Below are 18,486 nucleotides of genomic sequence, written 5' to 3'. Positions count from 1 at the left end.
ACACGGGGTGGTCCTACTTTCCCTGGGCAGCCTGTTCCAATGCTTAACCACCCTTTCCGAGAAGAAATTTCCCCAGTATCCGATCTAAACTGTCTCTGGCACAACTTGAGACCTTTTCCTCTGGCCCTGTGGCTCATTTCCATGGAAGCAAAGCCCCGCACCCCGAGGCAGTTTGGCACAGCAGAGTCGCTTCTTCCCAGACACCCCCACACCCCTGAGGGCACCTGCTCAACACCTGCAGGGAGGTTTTGACCCCATTGTCCCGCAACCCGGTGTGCCTAAGGGGTGTTTGCCAGCGATAAACCCTACCAGCCGCTGCCATTTTCCCGTTTTGGACACTCGTGTGTGTCTGAAATCTCAGGACTTCACTGCCTTGCGACTGGAACGCAGGCAGAGGAGCCATGGCAGGGATGGAAGGGCTGCGGGGGGAAAGGGGCCCGTGGCTATTTCTGCACGTCTTCGCTCTTGGGTGAGGTATTCAGAGCAGCTCCATCGGCCACGGGTGCTGCAACCCACGCCCACGATTTTGGGGCGATTCGGGAGTTTTTTTGTCACTCCGGAGCTCGCCGCCCGCGGGGCGGAACTCTGTGTCCGGGGCAGCACGGAAGGTTTCCAGCGGCGGACGCGGCGGGGCCGGAAGGCGGCGCGTCTCCGCCGGGGTGGCGGCATGGCGGGCTGGGGGCGGCTGGTCCGGCTCGGCGGGCGCCTCTGGGCGGCGGCGGCGGCTCCCGCTCCCGGACACAGGTAGCGCTACGGCTGGGAGGGGAAGGGGCTGCTCCGGGAGACGGGAGGGAAAGAAGCAGCGGCAGGAACAGCGGGGAGCAGAGCGTGGTTCCGCCCCTGTCGCAGCCCCGAGGTCGTAGAATGATAGAATGGCTGGGTCGGAGGGGATCTTGAAGGCAATCTAGTTCCATCCCACTCTGTGGGGGGGGACATCTGCACCTAGACCAGGTTACTCAGAGCTGCCTCCAGCGTGGCCTTGAGCGCTGCCAAGCATCCACAGCTTCTCTGGGAAGCAGTTCCAGTGCCTCACCACCCTCGCAGCATTCATTCCTTATGTCTAGCCTAAGCCTACTGTCTTTCAGTTCGCACGCACTCCTCCTCGTCCTGTCACTACAGGCTCTTGTAAGTAATTTTGCCTCGTCCTTTCCAGTAAGTCCCCTTTCAGGTGCAGGAAGGTGAGGGGCACTGAGCCGCCCTTTTCCCTCGGCCCTGGCGCCGCCCTTTGGAGGGAGCTCCGTGTGCAGCCTCTGGCAGCCCTGGAAGCTTTGTTCGGGGTGCCAGGGTTACTGCCGGGGCATTCCAGCCTTAGAAATAGCCCCAGCCTGCGTGGGAGTTACGGCAGGACAGGCGTGTTCGCGTCCAAAGTGTCTTTGCAGCAAAGTGAGCGATTTGACCTGCCGTGCTTGGGTCACCTTGGCCCGCCGGCCACGTGCATGCACTGCCTGTACTACTGAATACTCCTTTGGGCATGCACTGCCTATACTATTGAATACTCCTTTGGGCATGCACTGCCTGTACTATTGAATACTCCTTTGGGCATTCACTGCCTGTACTATTGAATACTCCTTTGGGCATTCAATGCCTGTACTATTGAATACTCCTTTGGGCACGCACTGCCTATACTATTGAATACTCCTTTGGGCATTCAATGCCTGTACTATTGAATACTCCTTTGGGCATGCACTGCCTGTACTATTGAATACTCTTCTGTTGAGTTGCAGAGGATTAGGGAGCAATCAAGCCTTTTTCAGCCCTCATGACATTATGGCAGGACACTGAGCTGTTCAGCAGTGTTTGTAGAATCAGAGAGTTGTTGGGGCTGGAAGGGAGCTGAGGAGCCAAGTTCTAAGCTGAGGTCTCAGTTCTTTCTCACAGTGTGACCAGCCCTGAGGTCAGGCCACGTTGCTCAGGGCTTTGTGGTTTTGGGTCTTGAAAGCCTCTAAGGACTGAATCTGCACAGTCCATCTAGACCCCAGTGCCAGTGTTAGATTGTCTTCAGGCTGAACATTTTTTCCCTTAGGTCAAATCTGAATCCCCCTATTTAGTTTTTAGCACTTCTCTTGCTCTCCTGGTGTGCACCTCATGACATGGCCTGCCTCAGCCTTGTCAGTAGCTTTCTCAGAAATTATTCCATGCCACTTGTGGATGGGACTGTGCATTTCTGCTTTATGGATCTCGCTGGGTTCCTTGTTGGCTTGTCCCTCTGGCTGGCAGAGGGACCCCCTTGGGCATCATCCACTGCTCCCTTCAAACATAAGAACAGTGCACTCATCCCCTGTCAGAGGCCACTGAAAAAGATATTGAACAGGACAAGTTCCTGAATAGACTCTTGGGGAGCTCTGCCTGTAACTGGCCTCCTAGTAGAGTCCAAACCATCAGCTGTGACTCCTTCAGCTGATCATCCAGCCAGGTTTTTGCTCTGCTGATGGCCCACCCATCCATGCCATAACATCCCATCTTGGATAGAAGGATGCCACAAGAGATTATTTTAAAAGGTCTTGCTAGAGTTAAGGTAAACAGTAACTACTGCAATCTCTTTGTTCATGGATCTAGCTGGGGCTTTTTATCTTAAAAGGAGTGGTTGGTTGGTTGGTTGGTTGGTGCTTGCTCCCCTTTGGTATAATTCAGAATATTTAGTCAAATGGCAGATAATTAGGTGTTTTATACATTTGATGTAAAATACATGTTATGAGACACTTTTTGTACTGATAAGACACTCAAAACCTTTTCCCACCTCTGGAAAGGGGTCAGCTGGGCTTTGTAGTCAGACACATCAACAGTTCAACGTGGTGGCACGAGCATCTTTCTGAGGAGAATGTGGAGTTCCTCAAGAAGATAACTGCAGAGGAGTACAAAGCTCAGACAGCCAGCAAGCTGTGCCCTCTGAAAGATGAGCCATGGCCACTGAATAAGTGGACACCAGGTGAGAAAGTATCTCTGCTGAAATACCTGTTCATGCTGAAATTAATACTGTTGTTGTGTTGTTGGATTCAGTAACATGAGGATTGTGTCTTGTGAGGTATTCTCCTTTTGGCTTTCACATCACTCAATAAATCCCCTGGTAGATAAGTAAATGTAATACATCAGTTCTCTAAAAAGCATTTAAAATATTACAAGATGTTAAGAACCTCTAAAGACCTTTAGGTTCTTAAGGATAGTTTTTAGTCCAGCTCTTGGCCCATCCCACTGCTCTACAACAAGATAATAAATTCAGAATTTGTCAAAAAAGTCTCCTTAGAGTATAAAGTGTATGAACTTGTAAATGCTTTTGTGAGTATTGCTGGGTGGTGAAGAAAAAGTGAAATATAATACATCCCACTTCAGGTCTGTGATTAGAATTTCTTATGGACTAGAACACAGAATTAAGTTTTTGAACTTTTAAAAGGGTCACATAATTTGTGTGGCATACTTGACAGGTTACCATTGCAAAGACTGGGGTGGGAAGGACCTCCTACAGCAAACTTTTCAATAGTTAGTTTAGCTCTAATACATGGACATTGTTTTTTGAAAAAGAAAAACTAACCAAAAGTAGTTGCATTTTCTATCAAACACAACTGAAACAGATAGAACTTTACTGCTGGTGGGGTTAAAAACCCCCAGCCCACCTGCAAGGATTTAGTGATGGTTTCTTTCCTTCACCTCCTTAGAAGAGATCAGAATTCATGGGACTTTGCAGATTATTGTTTGAACTCCTTCAATTATTAAGTGTGAAGGTGCATCCATGTTCTGTTTTGATTTACAGATTCCATCAGAGTTGGTGTTGTTGCAGTAAAACTGGGAATGATGCCAATATGGACCAAATCAGGAGAAAAACACGCTGTCACACTACTTAAGGTGAATTAAACCATAATGAATTTAATCCCCTATAATGTATTCAGTTTGTAAAGCAGCTGTTTCAGCGAAAAGTGAAACTTGCTACTTGTACAGGGTGGGAAATCCTGAAATAAAGTGAAGATCTCTTTCACTCCTCTATAGTACACCACGCCCATTCTGTTTATATCCATCCATACTTTCCAGGAGTGCTCTGCCCTGCTGCCCCAGCTATTCAGATGCTGCAGAGTTGTGAGTGGTGTTACCTAGGTGATGCAACAAAGCTGGGGTTAACTATCCCACTTCACTCCTTTTCTTTTTCCACCTGCGGGCGTGTTTGGATTAGTTTCACCTTGGTTTCTGTGCCCTTGTAGCCCTGAAGCTGCTTCTTCATATTCTCTGGCAGCTGCTCTTGTGATGAAGCCTTTTGCTGAGTGGCTGCTGCCACAAGAGGAGCCACTGCTGTGAAGGCCATCAGGTTTACAGGGCAAGGCAGCAGGAGTCTAAAATGGGGGCTCTTATTGTGTGCTTTGAATGCTTACAATAGGGATTTTGCAGATCTTGTGTGAAAAAGATGATTATAATTTCTAGAGCATTTATGAAATCAGTTTGCATTCTACTAATTTTGTTTTTCTGAAATAAGCCTTCAGTTCATTGGAAAAGCAATGTCAGTGGTAAAAACACAACACACTGTCTTACTTTTAGACTATATCTTCTGTTATAAAAACAGAGACTCACTTTGCTGTTTTGTTGTCTTAATGTATCTGCTTATGCTCAGATGAACACTTTTTCTTTTCTCTAGGTCCAGGATTGCCATGTTTTAAGATATGTTTCAAAGGAAGAGTCCGGTGGAAAAACAGCTAAGCTGCTTGTTGGAGGCAAAAACGTATCTCCTTTTTCTGTAAGTGAAGCACTTTGGGTGTCACTGTTGGAATAGTTGTTTCTGTTGTGATTACAGCACAAAAGTAGCATAAGTAGACTTCTCTGAAAGATTTCTTGGCAGACAAGCGTGCTTTGTAATTGATCTTTTGTCACATTCACCTTTGCCATTTCCTAAAGCGAGTGTAAATTCTTGGTTAAGAGAATAGCAAGAAGAACTTTCTGAAAGTTTTACCTGTTAATTTTCTAGGAAAGCTGTGGGTTTAGGAATTTGCTTTGATGTGCAGTGTCCCATGCTGGTGAAAGCATTTGAAGGATCACTAGCAGTGGAGAAATGTGTGTTCTTTGTGTCTGTGAAGGTGCACTTGAGATGAGGACTGCAAGATACTTCACTTATATTCTAATACACTTGAGGAGCCTGTTGCAAACTTACTCAGCTCCATCAGTTGTTTACAACTTAGTGCTCTGGCTTTCTCTTCCGTAGCATCTTTTTAGCTGTAGTTCTGATTTTTCCCCAGGTCTGTTGACATTGTTTAGTTTGCCTATAGTTCTGCTGATAAGTAACTTTAAGACTTAGCTTTTCAAGATTTACCTTTTCAAGAAGATAGCTTCATGATTGTAACTCATCAACTCATCACATGGCTTTGTAAGCCATATCAAAGCCACTCACTTCTTTAGGCATCCCAGTTGCTTTATGTGGAATTCCCAGATATCTTCAGTGGCTGAGGTTGTCTGGCAGAGCTGTCATTCCCCAGGATGAGTTAGAGATCAAGCAGGAACAAAGCATTCCCTCAAAGGATGTTTCTGTGATGCATTATTTCTGTGAAATACGATTTTTCAATTCTTGCCATATCCTGACACTCATTTGTCTGATTTGGGCAAGTAAAAAAATCCCAGGGCTCATGACGACTAAGCAGATTATCTCAGTTCATGATCATGGCTTTTTGAGAGCATAGATTTCCATTTTTCAAACAGATGGTTATCCCAGGGCCTCAGAATTATTCTGTGTACTTGTTTCTGCTTTAGTGGAGGTAAGAGAAGGACCTTTTTTCATTTGATAGATCTGTTGGCTTTTTTTGTATATTCTGCTGATTTTGAACAGACTTATACTTCAAGGTACCATTCATTTATTCAGTTGGTTTATGCCATGTTTGACTAGCACAGCTTGCACTCTTCAGGTGTCTATTCTGTCACTTCAGTCCATTTACACCTTCCAAGTATGACATTTTCCAGGACAAATGACAGCTGTGTTTTTTTCTTTCCTCTTACTTCGGTCTAAGACATGCAAGAGTCATGAGAATAATGTTTTCAAGTTGTATTTTGCCCATTAGACTCCTCAAAGTTGATCTTTTCATTAAGATGATGTTACCAGTAAATCCAGTATGTTGTCAGAGTAAAAACATGCCAGAAGTAAGGAGATATGAAGAAAACTTCTTTTTGAACAGCTCCTGTGAAAATTTCTTCAAAGCAGAACTATGGAAAATGTCAACTCAAGGACTTTTTAGTAGTGTGAGTTATGTTCAAGACTTTCTTTGGACATAACTTTTCCCAAGTTAGTGGCTGTTAATTTGTTTGAACTTAGACTCATTTTAATAAAGAAATTATTTAAATATTCTTTGAGCAGTCTTTGGTGAGGTCCTGGCCTGACACTGAACTGTGTACTATTATTATTATTGTTATTGTTATTGTTATTGTTATTGTTATTGTTATTGTTATTGTTATTATACTGGGCTCTGTATTATTATTTTTGACATCATCATTGTATAAACTAGATAATTCCTAAGGAAGAATTTGGCATGCTGATTATGGGCAGATTTACTTGTTAAGGTGCTAAGAAGTGATGTATTTCTGTGATTTAGCTGCAAGTTTGGATCATTGTTTTCCTATGTTTATCAGCCTTTTTATATGTTTCTTTTCTCTCAGAAGTATCAGAAGTGAGATCTAAAAGAAAGCTGAATGATACTGTCTTGTATTAGCATAAGCAATTTCTCTTGTTAATTCCTCATAGGAACATCTATCTTTCTCAGATTCCTCACATCTACTGGTTTTTAATGAGTTCAATCAAAAGATCCCTTCAGTAATTTTTCTAACAAAGAATTTCCTACATTTCTTTGGAGTGTCACATTGCTTTAAAACTGATAAGGGCTATTACATTTTTAGCAAGATTCATTTTTCCTTTTTAGCTTGATGTATGTCACTCTGTTATAAGTGAACAGCTTTTTCATGATTTTTTAATGCAAAATTATGTTCAAAAGTAAGCTCTGTCAATGCTCAGACTTTTTTTTTTTTGTCAAAAATAATTTATATGCTTCCTTTAAGTGAGGGCATATCAATAATTTTCCATTAATACTGGAAGGTATTGTTGGTGTTTTTAAAAATAAGGAACATCTGAGAATTCACTCAGTGTTCCTCTCTTCAATATTGCTTTTTAGGAAGGGTTTGTAAAGACTGAAGTGTTTTGTTTTGTAAAAATACATCTCTGCCTTGGCTGTTTGAAGAGGAGGTGCTGTTACAGTAGAACAGTGCAAGGGTACAGCCTAGAGTAGGACTCTTGAGATACAAGTGAATTTTACCCTTTGACTTCACCATACTCTTCTTCAGCTGTGGTTTCTCTTTCCAGCCACCCCTGCTGAGCACGGGGCTCCCCTTGCTGTAGCTTAAGGCAGCAGTTTTACATAACTGCAAATAAAGGACTGATACACAGGCACTTAGTAGGAATTCCACATCTTTTATTTTTCATTCTTACATATAGTTCTGCAGATTAATACAGGGTGCTTCACTGATCCCTCAAACATTTGTGGTCTTAGGAGAGGTTTTGTATGTAGTTGATTCTATTTTTTTAAAGGTATTTGAAGTATTTTGTACTGTGACCTCAAGTTAAGAAATGTCTTGGGAAACATTTTTCACTCTCAGAGACAGATTTGTGAACTTAAAATTTCTGGGTTTTTTTCTAAATCAGAGATCTTCATCATCTTGCTTCCTCATTCCTCATAAAACATCCTCTGTTGTAACACTTTACAACAAATGTTCAAAAACAAAAGAAAGGGCAACATGCAGATTTTCAAAACTGTTGTCAAATACACTAAGTAACATTTTGTAAATTGTCCACATTATTTGCTCTTAAAATACACAAAATAATTTTTGAGAGAGAGGGAACTGCACAGGAGTTTTGAGAAGCAGACCTCAGAGATGAGATTATCCAAGTGTGACAGTATTGTTAGATGCTTAAATTACTTTCTATCAGAAGCCATTTGAAGGAAAATCAGCTGCATCTCCTTTTTTTTTTTTTCCTGTGGCCACAATTTTCCTGCATCACTGTTTCTGTTGCTTGGTTATGTCTCAGTGGTGTGCTGTTCTGTGAGATGTCTTGCTTAAAACAGCTGAGAATAATTTCAAGTACTTTAAAATGTGTCAGACTCATCTGAAAGCAAAATCTCTGCTTCAGTAGGTCAGCAGTGTTTTGACACTGAGTGTACGTGCTATATCTTAAAAATACATGGATCATAAACTCGTTGTTACTAATTTTTCTTTTTTTGCCCAGAGACTCAACATTTTCTTCTGTGGAAATTTAAGCATTTCTAGAAGTTTCTGCAAGACAAGAATTTTGTTTCTATGTTTTTGTTAGTTAAATAAATTACATTTATCATTTGGTGTGGAACTAAGTCATCAGAGGCTTTGAAAAAGAGAAACTACTTCTAAATTACTACAAAACTCCTTGTAAGCCATGAAAAAAAAAAAGTAGCATCTGTCATCTACATTCTAAATGGTTAGTTTCCCTCTTCAGATTTTCGATATCCTCATATATCTCTCGTTTTTATTAGGTAGCTGTAGGGTAACTACTTGACAGAAAATAAAAGGCAGACATTTATTTATTTTTAAATAAACTTTATGTAGAGAGAAAATGCAAGCCTGAAGATGAAATTTTAGTATGATGTATCTGTTTCTCTGAGTGATGTTGACAGTCTGTAATAGTTTTCTGTGCTAGGTTGATTCTTGAGTATTTTAAGATGACTTTTTTTTTATGGCTGCTTTTTGTTGCAGAAACCAGAGTCTGCACATGAAATTTTTAGAGAAGCTGGAGTGCCGCGGAAGCAGAAAGTTACAACATTTAATGTAACAGATGATGCCATAATTAAGCCAGGTAATTTTTTTGAGCTACTGAGTGTTATGTGCATAGTCATTTAGCATCTGCCACTTGTAGACCTGAATGAAGTTATTATGTGTATTTCAGTGTTGTTTTTTATAGAAAGTGATGAATTCTTTGTCATTAAGCACAAGCAAACTTTTTGCGTTGGGAAAATCAGAAGATGAGTTTTAGTTTTTAGTTGATGAGATGTAGGATTTTTACTTTTTCCAGGATGCTATGATTCCACTTATGAGAAAATAAATCAAATCCAAATTTACTCTGAACATTAAGTTAAGAAGTAAATGTCTGTAACCTTGACTCACTTATTGGGCATAAATATGGATACAGTTACAGCAAGTTCTGTGTTTATCCTTATGTGAGAGGGACACAGTTTTGTGGTAATGTTTCTCAGGACCCTGAAATAGCAGTTTGAGTTTTGTTTCTTCTTGCTGCATTCAAAAGTAGGACAAAGTCTGCTTTTTCTGTTTTACAGCTTGCAAAGTAAAACACACTGAATCATGTTTATAACAAACATTCTCACTAAAAATCAGTATTGGAAGTTTGGTGATCAAATGAAAAGTTTAACATTTCTGAGGTTTTATTAGGTAGTCTATTTAGGTTGCATTTGTTTTGTGGCTTTTGGCAGTTACAGGTGTTTTCTGAAGAATTATATAGAGTAAGAAATTCTAATGTATTGCATCTTCATTGCCATTAGTGGAGCTTTTTGCAAGACCTATTTAAGACAGTGCAGTAACTGATAAAAATCAAATCTGACATGATGAGGAAGTCTGGACTGATAAATGGAAGCAATAGTTTGAGATAAAGCAGAATTGCAAGTTTTTGATAAAGTGGTTTTGCAGTGTGTGTATTTTGTACATAACATCCTTTATGTGCATGATTTTGTGTCAGTTGGCAGTTATCCAAATGTGTGGATTATGTAAATATAACAAGAAATAATATAAAAGTTTTTATGCTTGAGACTTATGAGAGGTTTACATAATTTCAGTTTGCATTCACACAGATTTTAGAGAGCATGGAAGCAATTGAAAAGACATGAAGCTATTAAAATTTCATTTTCTTAATGGATGTATAACAGACTGCAAACTGAAATATGCAGCCATATGAGTCTTCAGATTAAAGTTCATTTAGGATGAACTAAGTTATCAGTTTTGCCTTGTTGGCTTTTTTAAGCTCCTAATGAAAGAATATTTGGGCTTGGATAAAAAAAATCACTGAAGACAAAACAAATCAGAAATTAATATTTTGATACTGCAGGTACTTAAGGAATTTCTGTAATCACAGTGAGGTGAGTGATGTCACTGACTGTCTACAGTGCCACTGTTTCTGCTAAAGGTCAGCATGTAGACAATTCCCCAGTGGAAGAAGCTGTACTTTTACCACAGACTTCAGTTTGGAAACAGTGTCTTCATAGAGGAAGTGTTGCAAAATTTCCTTTTTTTTTTTTTTTACTCCATTTTTAATAATAAATGGGGGATTGTGCTTTGTTTGGTTTTTTGTTTGATTTTTTTTTTAACTCTCCACCTTCTGAAGTGTTAGTAGTTCTAAGTGCAGCATATTCTGTTTTCTTGCTAAGCATATGTATTATGAGTCTTAACTAATTAGGCACTTTGGGCTTTGGCAGTGTATGAAGGGCAATGTATCTGAGTAAAGCCTTGACCCTTCCTGCTAATCTGAAATTGGATTCTATCCTAAGATGTGTGCTTAAACAGTGAACACAAAGCATCTATTTCAGTCCGTGAGGTTGATAAAGAAGAACAAATAAGATGTAAATAACACATTCTGTGACTGTAACCTGCCCTGGAGGATGATGACTGGGTAGTGGTTTGAGGATTTCAGCACTAAGTTGAACATGATCTCTCCTTTTCTCCTGCAGGTACTCCTTTGTATGCTGCTCACTTCCGCCCCGGGCAGTTTGTGGATGTCACTGCAAAAACGTAGGTGCCTGAGGATTTATCATGTCTTAAATCTCACTCAAAGAACCTGGCTAACTTTTTTTTTCCTCTAATTTGGCTTGATCCCGTGGCTCACAAAAGCTGAAATACAATTGCAGTGGTAGTGACAGGAGATTGACGTCCATTCACTCATTGGGTCAAAAATACCAAGTTATGTTTCTGGATGAGACTTCCTCTTGCTTTTGAACAAGGCAGGTAGACTATTGATACCATTGAGGCTGAGGGCTGCCTATATTGTCTCTCACATGCTCATGATTAGCAGGGGCAAGGAGATAATTTAATACAGTATCTCTAGTATGTAAAAATGCTTAAAGGTATTGGTTCCCAAAAAGACTGCTTAATTTTAATTTGGTGAAGAGATATGCAGACTGAAAGGATAGCAAAAAGGTAGTGAATACATTTAGCAGTACAACAGAGCTGTCAGATTCTTTTTTTGTTTGTTTTCTCTTGCATTCCAGCTCATGTCCTTGCCAGCAGTGGCTAAAGATCTTTTACTTTAGTGTGGGAGGAATAATTTCCTCTCAGACCACTGTGAATGCCAAATGAGAGCTCAAGTAATAGGGGGTGTTCAGAAGAAAAACTGGCATCCCGTGGCAAAGACTGGTCCTGGCTCTTGTTGTACATCTGTGATTTCCCCTGACCAAAAGAGCTCCTGTCTGCATAATTCAGTGTTGTGATACAAAGATAACATTTGCCATTACATGTTTTATTCTCTCTGCAATGGAGATGGTACCCAGCTGCAGTTGTCTCACATGTAGGGAGTAATGCCTATAAATGTCCAATGCAGTTCCCAGGATTTTGTATACATGGGGAAACTGACCATATCAACAGAGCTGAGTATGCAATTCTAATAGAACTACACCTCACTGCATTTGTGAGGGCACACTATTAAGAAAAACAATTTAAGGAATTGATTGGAATTAGTATTTTTTCCATGTCACACTTTCTTATACATTTAAGTCTGGCATATTATTCATTCTGCTTGTAAATTGCATTCAGTGAGCATCCTGTAAGAGACCATAGCTTGTTTGCAAAACAAGGCACATGATCATTAGGAATACAGTCATTTAATGGAGATTAAGTGTCAGCCTTTGTTAATTCAGAAAAGCTTTGCTTTTCCAGGAGCTTTTCCAAGAACTAGGAAAGGGATTTTTTAGCAGTGTAGAAGATGTTGGTAAACAGCTGCAGGTGATTGATTTGTATTGCTTTTAGTATTTGAGAATACTAGCAAGCTAAAATGGACTGGGTTCTTGGTCCTGTTCAGTGAATCCATCCTAGATTGCCGTTTAGTATTTTTAATATGTTTTCTCTAGATATTTGTATGATCCCATTTCAGAAATTAGATGTGTGTTTGTACTGCTGATTTGGTAGCATATTTCTTGTAATCCTTCTGTAAAGGTGAAGGAAATGTTCTTTAACTAAAGAGAAAGGTGAAATGGGTTTTCTGTCTGTGTGATTCTCTAATCATTCCAGTCTTTCTGTATCAAAAATTTTTAAGCCTTTTCTGTAGCTCACTCACATTCTGATTTCTACTTCTTTGGAATGCTTCATTTATCATGTTTCCTTACCTCCTGGGCAAGAATTAACTATATTAATTAATATATTAATAATATTAATTATATTACTACATTTCAGTTTTTTCTTCTATTGTTTTGTTTTCTACCATGCAATTTCATCCAGCAAAGTCCCATCCAACCTGGGGAAGGACTTGGAGGGAGGACCTGGGTCTTTCTGTTTCAAACCATTATGGACTTGACAGTAATTCCGGAGACATGCTGTCTATAAAAGTTTTTAGAAATACATTTGCATGAATATGTACTTTACATTTTTGAGTTTGACAGTAATTTTGCTTTTATTGGAGGAAACTCCAGAGTGTACAGTGTTAGAAATCATGTGGATGAAAATAGCAGTGCTGTTGATAGTAGCATGATTAATTGTAATAAGTCCTTTAAAAAGGAAAGAAAGAAAACAAACGTTGCCTCAGTGAGGAGATAATATAGTGGGATATAAAGGATATTTTAATCTTTTACCAACTTTTAATTGTTCAGATGAGCAAAATATCCTTTTGTATGCTTCCTTCTCCCAAAATGCAAATAAAAATATTCTCCTTATATGTAAGAAAACTTCAAATTTCATTTCAGAAGTCTTGGGTTAGCCTCTTCATTTGGTTACCGAAATGTAGGGGGTTTTTTGACTGTCTTCTCTTAATCTTTTACAGGAATGAGAGGGTTGAGTTAAAGATTTATGTTTGCACTGTGTTTTTATTTCAAACTTCATAATTGTTCAGCATGGTATGGGTGGCTTTTAGGACTGAGACTGGGCAGTGTGTCTGCATGCTGTCAACCTTCTATAGTGCTGAAATATTTTCCTTAGTACTTATTTTCAGTAATTTAAAAGCTCAATCCTTAAGTTTAGCCCTGCTAAGCTTGGAGCTAAAATGCACAACAAAATCTAGAAACACCTCTCTCACAGGCTGCAGCTCTGTGACCCCACCTTGAGTACTGCATCCAGCTCTGTGGCCCCCTCTAGGGATGGAGCACCTCCCGTATGAGGAAAGGCTAAGGGAATTGGGATTGTTCAGCCTGGAGAAGAGAAGGCTTCAGGGTGACCTAATTGCACTTCCAGTACCTGAAGGGAGCTTGTAGGAAAGATTGAGAAAGACCTTTTGCAAAAGCATGTGGTGACAGGACAAATGGCTTCAACTGAGAGTAGGTTTGGATTAGATATTAGGAAGAAATTCTTTACTGTGAGGGTGATGAGAAACATCAGAAATGTTGTCACTCCCAAGAAAAAGCCAACAGTAGTTTTGTTGGAAAGTGGTGAGTCTGGAGTGTTTATGGTTTATTTAAGTTTTGCTCTAATAGCTGTGTAATCTGAGCCTGAATCAGAACTCTCCATTTGCCCAAAGTTATCTGAGTAAGTAGTTGGAATACTTTTCCCCTGCAGCATGGAAATAATGCTCTTTTAAATTAACTACATTTGAAGAGTTACTAGCTAAGTAAATTGTTGCTTAATTAGAGTTGCTTAATTCCTTTAGCTTTCTAAATGAGAGTTCTCTCATTACGTACTGGCATTTTTCTTGTATCAAATCTGGAAAATGAAGGTTTGTACAAAATTAGGTGGTTGACCTCAACACCTGCTTTCCTGCAGGTGAGACCAGAACAACTGTAATTAGACTCTGGTTTTAACTCTGCAGAAAGATTATTTTTCTTTTAACTCTTGCATGCCCTAGTTTTTCATATCATCATTTCTCCCTGTGATTAATTTGTGGGAATCAGGTAATGCTTCACTCAGTGAAGCCGAGTAAATTCGGTCACTATATTGCATCTGTTGAGGAACAGGGGCATTCTGCATTTCCAATCTAGTTTTATACGTCTCATGTATGTGGGGTTTTGTGTTCAGATATGGTGTCTAATGTTAGAACATTAAAGATGTATAGCCCTTGATTCAAACCAAGACAACAGGTAGAGGATGCCTTAGCATGATACCACAACAGGGTAAGTAGGATGTCTAACATTCTAATTCAGCATAGGTTCTTGGTTTTCATATTTCAGGTACTGTAGCAAAATCAATTCTTTCTGAGTGGATTCTAGTAATTTATTCTGTTAAGTTTATATATAGTAATGGATTAACATGCTGCTTTGACATACCTTAATGTTTTTTAAAAATCTCAGCTGGCTTAGGTTAAGTTAGAATAATTACTTTTCTTTTATCAGTGATCCTTGCTGAATGTGTTCACATATAGTAATTTTTAAGGAGGGCAAAGAGGGCAGTTAAACAATTTGAAATTAAATGAATGATATTAATAGCTGACACCTGGTGTCTGTTCAGAAATGGACAAGAATATAATTTGCATAATATTCATTATTTTTGTCAGAATAAAAAGTTTAAGACTGTACAATACACTGTATAAACTCTTCTCTGATTTTCCATAATATGTCTTGAACAGCATGCATCTTAACTTCTCTTCCTTGTTTATATAAGATAAATATTAGTTTCAAAAGCATGTTGCATTTCATACAATTGGAAGTTTGTAAAGTGTTTGCATTAGAAATACAGAAAAATTGTGGATCCTGGAGAAAATGGACTCATTATATATTTTTTTCATATAGTGGAGAAATCAACCACTTGTCTGAAAACAGATCTTATTCACATCAACTTAGGATGGAAAAACACTGTTCTTTAGAATGCTTGAGGTATATTGCCTGAGCTACTAACTGCCTAGTTGACCAGTTATAAATTTTATTATAAACCAGATGTTAGTAGGTCCTTACTTTATTTTAGACTTTGCATTCAGTCTAGATAATCTTATTCTGTTCTTACTCTGTTTCCAGGTTTATTTCAGATAGAACATGAGTCAAATAAGAAATATACACGGTGTAATTGTTTGCCTTCTTGACATGTGTGACAAAAAACATTACACATTGTTTATTCTTTTTTAAAGTAAAAAACTCCAAAATGAAAAAAAAAATATAGCTGCTTCTTTTTTAATTATTTCAGTCATGATGGCTGTGTCATATTAAATAGGAAATTAATGTCAGGAAGTTCTAAGGTAAAGTGTCCTTGTAGGTAATGGAGTGATTTTTACAAGTCAGAAATGAAACTAATCTGAAACATTGAACAAATATGATGAAAACGCCTTGATAGATAGTAAAAAAAAATAAAATATGAAAATAAAAAAGTATAAAATAAAAATGAGAAATTTTAAAAAAAGTATAAAATGCTCTTAATTTCAGTATTGCAATATCTTTCCTTGCCTTTAAGCAGAATATTTCAGAGACTGAAGATTTGTTTTTGTATTCCAGATAAACAGATGGAGGAGAACTTTCAGGTTTACTGGAGTACTCTTTTTTCAGTCTGATCACACTTTCTATAAAGTTTCTAAGGCTTCAGTGTTGTAGAATCTGAGTCTTTGTTCGCAGAAAATACATGTGTAATTAGAAGGATCAAGAAGCGACTGAGTATTCTCTATTGCGTGAATCATTTAACACTAACAACTCTATCTTGTAATGTAATCACTTTTTTGAAGTTATCTTATAATATTTGATGTACTAAACTCTATTAAAAAATACATCTCTTGCATATATGAAGTATTTGTGTTTTAAATATTTTTTTAACACAACTGACAGTATTCTAAATTGTTCATGTTAAAAAATAAGTAAGTAGAATGAAATATTGAAGTGATTTCATGACATCAGATTTATTCTTCTTGGCTAAGTTTGACAGTAGTGTTTACTTTTGAAATGGTAGTTTTCTGTGGTTGTATGGTTTTCTCTGAATTGCAAGGGCATGTCTGCAGCTAAAGAATTTATCATGCCCCATCATTTAAAGAGAGAATTTATCTGCTTGCTCTGTTGACTGCACACCTGCAACCCACTTGCAGATGGTTTTGGAGACTTTGCTAAGTCCATCTTCCAGCTAGAGATGCCAGAAGTAATCTGCTTGGAAAACATGGCCAGTAATAGGTAGTTTAAAAGAAAAAAATAGCATTTTGGCAGAACAGATATGAGTTTTCCTATAGCTTAGTTTCTGCATGTATTTCATAGTTACTGCTCCCTAGCAGTATGAAAACAGAAAAACACAAGTTTAGAGCCTCTCTTAAAGTGTATTTTTCAACCTGTTTTTTACTACTATTGCTGTTTACTACTGCAAGCTTTTAAAGTAAGCTGATTCTATCAGAAGATGGTGTTACAAAGCCTTGCCTCCTTTGGATTCCTGTCTTGTGTTCCTAATCCCAGATAACCCAGGTCATCCCTCCTGCAGGTGCCTTCATTCAGCTTCCTCTCATGGCCCCAGCCCCCTTCATATCTTCATGTCCCCCCACTGTCTGCTGGCCTGGCAGGACTTGTCTTGCTGGTGACAACTACTTGCATGACCAGCCAGCTGGCAGATCAAAGGAAGATATCACTGCTTTAATTAAGTTTTAGCTTTTCCTTAGCTCTAGGTAAGGAGCAAAAAATACTCAGGAGCTTCTAACCAGTAACTTCTTTATTCAAACAATTACACATTTCTTTGCCAGATTCAACTGGGCTTGTCCCGTAGGTTCTGAGCAGGGAAGGGGAAGACCAGGAGACCAGGGGAAGACCATGGTTGCACAGCTCATGTTCCTTTATAATTCTGTAGCTTTAGAGAGCCCTCCTTCATGGCTATTTTTGACTGGGATTTTATATGTTCAAGATAACCAGGACAGCAGTTACAGGAGAGTTGAATCAAGTGAGAAGAGGAAAGAATCTACTTTTCATTAATGTTGGTGTTTTCTGTGCTTGTGTGTTCACTAGTTTTTCATGGCAGTGCTGAGCAGGGAGTCAGCTAAGTGCAGTTCCTGCATAGAGTGTGCTCATACCCAGTTTTATTTTAGATACAAAGTGCATATATATTTTTGTTTTTAATGTGAAGTGCATTAGCAGAGAAAGGATTTTTGAAAATCAGAGGAAAAGGATGCTCTTGCAAAAATCATAGAATCACAGGATATTCAAAGTTGGAAGGGACCCACAGGGATCACAGGCTCCAACTCTTTAAGTGAAAGGCCCTTACAGGAGTGGAAACCACAACCTTGGCATTAGAGGCACCATGCTCTGACCAACTGAGACAGTTTCAGGTTAAATTTAATAATCAGTGCAGCCATAAACACTGTGGTCAGACTTCTGCTTTTGGACACAGATAATGCCAGTTTAACACACACTTAATTCAGCTTTTCCTTTGTGCAGTGGTGATTTTCCCTATTGAATCTGTCCTTGCAGTAAATAGAGAATTTCAAAGCCAGTAATGCTGTGGCTCAAAGATGAAGGACACGGACTCTGAAAATACATTTTATTTGATATTGTGTTTTAGAGCTTATTTGTTGGATGAGTACAGATCAAGGGAATTACATGTCATTATACCCAAAGTTGCTCTCAAGGGATGAGTTTGTTGTATGAAAAAGAAATGTTCCTTCTAAGTAGCCATTCCTTCCCTCTCTCGATGCTTAGGGCAGATAGTAAGTTGTGGTATATGGTATTATTTGGGATTTTGACAGGGTTTTTGTTTGTTTGTTCTGCTGCTCACTTGGTGACAGATGCATTATGGTAACTTTATTGAGGACAATCACAGCAAAGAGCATTTTATGTTAGTCTTCTTGCCTGTTTGACTCTTCTAGTGCTTCTTATTCTGTAAAGCAGTCTTTAAGCATTGTACTAAAATATGTTTATGGTGCAAAGTACAGATTTTTATACCATGTTTAAGTATCTTCTTCCCTAAGATGAGTGTTGTTAAAGGCAAAAAAATCATGAGCCTGCCTGAAATTGTTGATTATTGCTAGAAAGCTTATGTCTGACTAACCCAGGTTTGTTTCCTAATTATTTTTATTTCCAGAATTGGTAAAGGATTTCAAGGTGTCATGAAAAGGTGGGGATTTAAAGGTCAGCCTGCAAGCCATGGCCAGACAAAAACTCACAGACGACCTGGAGCAATATCTACCAATGTAAGGACTCTCATTTCCCATTAAAACATTCTTCATTGTTGTTAGAGCAGCTTGCTAAAACTGAACAAATGTACAGTAGCTAGCTGCCACTTACTCTGTGCTAGCAGGGAATCCCAGCAACAAAGGAAGTTCAGAATCCTGTAGAAGGAGCAGTGCTGTTCTCTTAGGCCTTGATTTATGGATATTCTGTATTGCTGGTAAATGCTCATATTTTAACTGAGCTAATTGGCATATTT

The 18,486-nt window shown here is 38.9% G+C and overlaps 1 protein-coding gene across 1 annotated transcript in view; it reads left to right on the top strand.

Annotated features, from left to right (window-relative positions):
* The first annotated feature begins 652 nt into the window (after positions 1-652).
* Positions 653-18,486, top strand: part of MRPL3 (mitochondrial ribosomal protein L3) — a 28,437-nt gene continuing 10,603 nt past the window's right edge. The window contains exons 1-7 of the mRNA XM_058030864.1: positions 653-744; positions 2,748-2,926; positions 3,746-3,837; positions 4,616-4,714; positions 8,734-8,833; positions 10,713-10,773; positions 18,142-18,250. Of these exons, the coding sequence (XP_057886847.1) occupies positions 668-744; positions 2,748-2,926; positions 3,746-3,837; positions 4,616-4,714; positions 8,734-8,833; positions 10,713-10,773; positions 18,142-18,250 (717 nt within the window). The 5' untranslated portion in view covers positions 653-667. The remainder of the gene's footprint in view (positions 745-2,747; positions 2,927-3,745; positions 3,838-4,615; positions 4,715-8,733; positions 8,834-10,712; positions 10,774-18,141; positions 18,251-18,486) is intronic.

The sequence above is a fragment of the Melospiza georgiana genome, chromosome 1, assembly GCF_028018845.1.
Source record: "Melospiza georgiana isolate bMelGeo1 chromosome 1, bMelGeo1.pri, whole genome shotgun sequence".
NCBI lineage: Eukaryota > Metazoa > Chordata > Aves > Passeriformes > Passerellidae > Melospiza > Melospiza georgiana.
The sequence above is the reverse complement of the archived record's forward strand: the minus strand, read 5'-3'. Positions and strand labels throughout refer to the sequence as shown.